Raw genomic sequence first — 4,941 nt, forward strand, 5'->3', positions numbered from 1 at the left:
AAACGAAAACTGCGTCAACCAGGGAGACGTTTTATCAGCTAATCATCTCAGCGCTCAGCTCTTCAAACCGTTTGGAAAAGACACACGAGAGACGGGGAAGTGGGGATGTGCATTTTGGAGTACATATAGACATTTAAGTCACGAGATCAAGTCGTTTCCCTTTCCAAAAAGGGCACAAGAGCTCTTGGTCTATGATCCGTGACATATCGAAATTGCGCTTAAGCCAAATACAGTTAGCTCACAGATTGTTAACTTGGGGGCGCTTAATAAACGTTAGACCACTGGACCTTAAAAGCTTTCAACTTTTCCCCCAAGACCTTCATTTTCTATCGCGACAGCTCTGAGTGAAATTCCAGCGACACGTGACAAGACTGCGTGACCATCGCTGTGACGAATCGCTCAGCGATCGACCACACAATCGCTCCTCGTGCCCTCGTCCTGTGGCAGCAGCCATGGGCAGCACCTGTTAGTCCGCGCTGAACGCTCCTGACGGTAAGCGAGACCAGCTAATATGCAGGCTCTGTGCAGACATCTCGAGAGCCCGTCTTTAGCATTCGTCCAATGCGTCAGCCATGAAGTGTTTTGAATTGGATTACCCATCGGGATTTGTTATTGGGACAGTTTTATTTCATTCTTTGTTTTAGCCATTGCGCGCGCTTATCGATTTCCCTTACCTTTTCTCCCATTGTGCCCTACGTGGCGACAATGATCCGTTGTGCTTATTTTTTTTGGCAAAATTCCCATTGAACTGCAGTTGTCCTCAGGTGGAGTGAGGGCAAGGTTCAGCAACTAGCTGTTGGCAGTTCATATTTATACAAAGCGCCCGTCCTGATAGCTCAGTTGGTTAAAGCGCCTGCGTTCTGATCCAGCCACTCGTGGCGGGGTGGGCTCGAGGCGCCTTAAGCACTTGCTGTTTGGTCCTGGCAAATGTGGTCTGAGGCCGGTGGCAGCGGCTGTGCTAAAAGTCAGGTGACGTCAGAGGGCATGACGAACCGTGCGGAGCATTGCGGCACGCCAAACAGTCACTCTGCAAAGATCCGGGTACTTTTAACTATTCATGATTTCTGCTTTACACTTGGCCTTAGACTATCACTCACAAGCAACGAAGGCTAACTTCATGCTCCATCCGTGCCAGATGACCTGCTGCAACCCAGCCGACGGCGTCGGCTGGGAACGGCCTGCCGGCTGCTCCTCTGCTCCTCCCCCGCCGTGTCCCGGGGCTGACCCGTGTGACCCCGTCGGCACCGAGGGGCCGCCCTTCGACGCCACCCACCCTGCGGCACTGTGTCCGGGGCCGCCGGGCGTGCCGTGTCCGCATGTGCCGGACACGGGCCCGGGCCCGGGTGTCGACCTGCCGCCGTGTCCGGCCCGCCCGGGCCTGCTCACAGCTCAGCAGATCGGACACCAGCGGAGGGGCGCGCGGGACATGGCCACCGACGCCGTCCGCGCCCGGCTCAAGTACGAAACGCTACCTGATCACCTGGAGGGTAAGCAGCGTCACTCATGACCGACGACCGCCTGTCGTCCCGCTTCATCCCCCGCGGCGGCCTGGCGGGCAGGCAACCAGCTTATAATGCACTTTAAGCGGGTTGCGAAATCGGTCCTCTCCCTTTCTGAAAATATACCCTCGATAAAATGACAAGGCTGATTGTTGTGCACCCTTGAGTACATTTTTCAGAGGTTTGTAGTATCAGTTTAAATGTGAAAGTCATCGAGCTACGTTGTAATAAATGCGGGTGGATACGTCGCGTGCAAGTCTTCGTCAGAGCAGACGAAATCAATATGCAACGCAATCTGTGTCAAGACGCGCAAGTCCTCATATTTCTTTGCAGGTAAATTTTATCAGCAATTTTATGAATGTGTAGCTGTGCTATACTCTCGAAAGCGAGGACATACTTAAGACAATGATGGAGAAGACACATGTTAGCTTATTTAAGCACACTTGGCCTTCCTTAACCAAGACAACATAGGCGTTAGACCATCAAAATCGCATAGCTTTTTGCAGGGCTTACCCACCCTAAGAGTTTAATATTTTGATCTTCTACAGTTTCGGAGTTGGAAGGCGGAAGGGCCTTCAATATCCCCCAAACCTTGGAAACTCATCAGAGACCTCTAGCAGACCTCAAGCTCATTTAGCAACCGTGCTAGTCTTGAAACTGACACCAACCGAAGAGTGTGTGATTGAGCTTTAGAAGCATACATGCTGTTACAAATGTCGAAGGTCAAGCTCAAATCAGTTCAGGTCAACATCAGCTCAGGTTAGGTCAAGTTCATGTCAGTTTTCCGACAATTTTTTCTTCTCTTCGCATTGACGGGACACAGGTATGCCAATCATTTTATTATACATCAATTACATCGGTTTATTGTAAAGTAAATTGCATAGTAAATTGTTTTGCTTTAACTCTCAGAAGCAAGCCGCACTTGTACCCTCATGGTAACTGGTGTCACATGGTGTAGTGTTACAGGCACCGACTGGTATTTAGATGCACTACTCGATGGATTAAATTAAAGCAACCAAAATCAAGAAATGCAACTGAAAGAATGGAACGTTTTCCATCTTTAATGTGCAACCTATCGCTTCTTAGATACTGACAACTTACTGCATCCATCTTGCGCGGTTCGAAAGTAATTCTCCAGTCTCAAGCGGGATCACATTTAGCTTCCGACGGCCACGGCACGCGAGCAGTCAGCTGCTGCAGACTTCGACGTCGGGTGCTGTGAAGCCTGGATCGCACTGAGCTGATGGCATCCCAAGAAGCCACGTCCATTCCGAGCAACATGACTTGGCACTTACGTGTGCTATAAGCCCTGCGCACTGTCAAAACAGCACTTACCTGCTGGCACATATGAGGGTTTGGCTTTGCACAAGTTGCGTTGCCGCGGTTCACGTAGAGTTATGTGCTTGAAGTGGCAAAATGTGCTGAGTTTTTCCTTAAGTGACTGCATTGGTCTGCGATCTAAACTGTTCTAGCAACGCCTCAATGTTGCGTGTCTGTGAAGTGCTGCGAAACTCAATGACTGTAAGTTCAGAAAGAAAGCATAATTATTTTGGTACAAATGATGGAATATCAGACTTATCACACACAAAATTGAGACAGTTCACCTGCATTTAGACATGCGAGCCTTTGCATAACTTAAGCCAGGATCACAACCCCCTTCCATGCAGCATCGCACCAGCAAAGCGTCGTCATCCTCGTAGCAGCCTGTCAGTAATGCACGATCACACTGCCCTTCCAGACCTGGCCTTCTCCGAGATCTTACAGAGCGACCGCTTCAAGTCGACCGCAACCGTCTCCTACACGAGCAAGTCACGTGACCGCTGCCTGAACCCGGAGCCGATCTTCAGCCTGGCCCCGCCCAGCGGTGACGTCACTTACCTGAAGGAGACGGAGGAGCGGGTGCGCCAGTCCACGCTGCCCGCCTCCCGGCCTCGCTTCTCCGAGTACGGCGAGGCCTACCACCCGCGGCGGCTCTCCTGCGCCGACATGGTCGGCCAGGTGAAGCTCAAGAAGCCCATCCGCTACATGCCGTCGACGGACGTGCTGCCGAAGCACTTCTACACGGCCGAGGACGGCGTTGCCGGTGAGGTGAACCCCTACCTCTCCACCACGCGCAAGGACTTCAAGCCCGTGAGCGCGGCGGCGGCCAAGTACCGCGACCCGCCGTCCACGGACACCTTCACGGGCGACCTGATCTTGCCGGCCGAGGCGCAGCTACAGCCGCGCTGGCACGGCTTCACGCCGGTGGTGCCGCACACGGGCCTCCAGAGCGAGGCGCAGGCGCGCTTCTGCCGGCCGCGGCTCGACGACAACAGCCGCCACAACTGGACGCTGCCGGTCGAGGCGCCGCTCGTCATCCCGCCCACGACGCGCCAGCTGTTCGGCGAGGCGCTCTTCGACCAGGAGTCGATCAACTACGGCACGGGCCGCCACAACCCGGTGGCGCTCAGCTGCCGGGGGCTGGTGACGCAGCAGCGACACCGGCGCGAGCTGTGCAACCTCCAGTACGAGGAGCCGCAGCCGAGCCGCCCGCCGTGCTGCCGCACCGGCCCGCTCGCCACCCGCGGCCCGGTGGACGACGCCGAGCTGCGCGCTGCGCCCATCTCGCTGCACGAGACCATCGGCGACAACCACTTCGGCCTGACGCCGCACCCGCCCCAGAAGGTCGTGCCCGATGTCAACTGAGCGCCGCCCACACACGGCAGTGGGTAGTGTCTGGAGGGAACGAGGCCCTCGGCTCACGCTGGCGATAAATACACGGGGCTTAATCGGGGCATGTTTTATGGCACCCAGCTTAAACCTGCCAAAAATAAACGTGGTATTCATATGCTCCAGCAAAACGGCCCCCGGTTCTGGTAAATGGGATAAAGCTGACAGATGACGTGCCTCGAGCTTGATGGCAGACTGGCTCGCTGACGTTATATTTAGATTCTTACGCCCGTGCATCACATCACCCATGTTAAAGCGCTCATGCAGCTGTTGGAATAACGGCCTGGCCCGGCCCTGAAAATGGCCCCCGGCGTGAATGATGAGCTAGTTTCCTGAGCTGGAACGAACCTAAATTCGTTGCACGTATCGCAGCACTGCCCGAAAACCTGAAGCATGCTCAACCCCCCTGCTGCCTAGCCCTTTCAGGTCAATCTACCCCAAAGGATGGATCGGTTATGATTTCTCGAGCTCAATAACACAACTCGGTTGAATTAAGTCCTGTACATTCTTACTTCTCTTGGAAGACAGAACCTCGTATTCTTACACCTGTTATGTATATCTTAGTATCACATAAACGTCCGAAGGCTCACATCTGTTCATATCTGAAGTGGTTTGCGCAGCAATTAGATTCGGGCAACGCAAATCAAAATACGAAATGAAGCTCTCAAATTCTTTCTCGTGCCGGAATACCACACGTCTTTGGAAACACTAATCTTGTGTTTGGCTGTTACAG

At 53.6% G+C, this 4,941-nt stretch overlaps 1 protein-coding gene across 1 annotated transcript; it reads left to right on the forward strand.

The window, feature by feature from the left end:
- Positions 1-211: 211 nt before the first annotated feature.
- LOC119107914 (uncharacterized) lies at positions 212-4,691 on the forward strand. Its single transcript, XM_037231505.1, has 3 exons — positions 212-492; positions 1,136-1,487; positions 3,238-4,691. Exons 2-3 carry the CDS (start codon positions 1,136-1,138, stop codon positions 4,182-4,184), a joined length of 1,299 nt encoding a protein of 432 aa, XP_037087400.1. The 5' UTR covers positions 212-492; the 3' UTR covers positions 4,185-4,691.
- The last annotated feature ends 250 nt before the right edge of the window (positions 4,692-4,941 follow it).

This window comes from Pollicipes pollicipes, unplaced genomic scaffold (genome assembly GCF_011947565.3).
Source record: "Pollicipes pollicipes isolate AB1234 unplaced genomic scaffold, Ppol_2.1 Scaffold_6686;HRSCAF=7923_pilon_pilon_pilon, whole genome shotgun sequence".
In the NCBI taxonomy this organism is placed as follows: domain Eukaryota; kingdom Metazoa; phylum Arthropoda; class Thecostraca; order Pollicipedomorpha; family Pollicipedidae; genus Pollicipes; species Pollicipes pollicipes.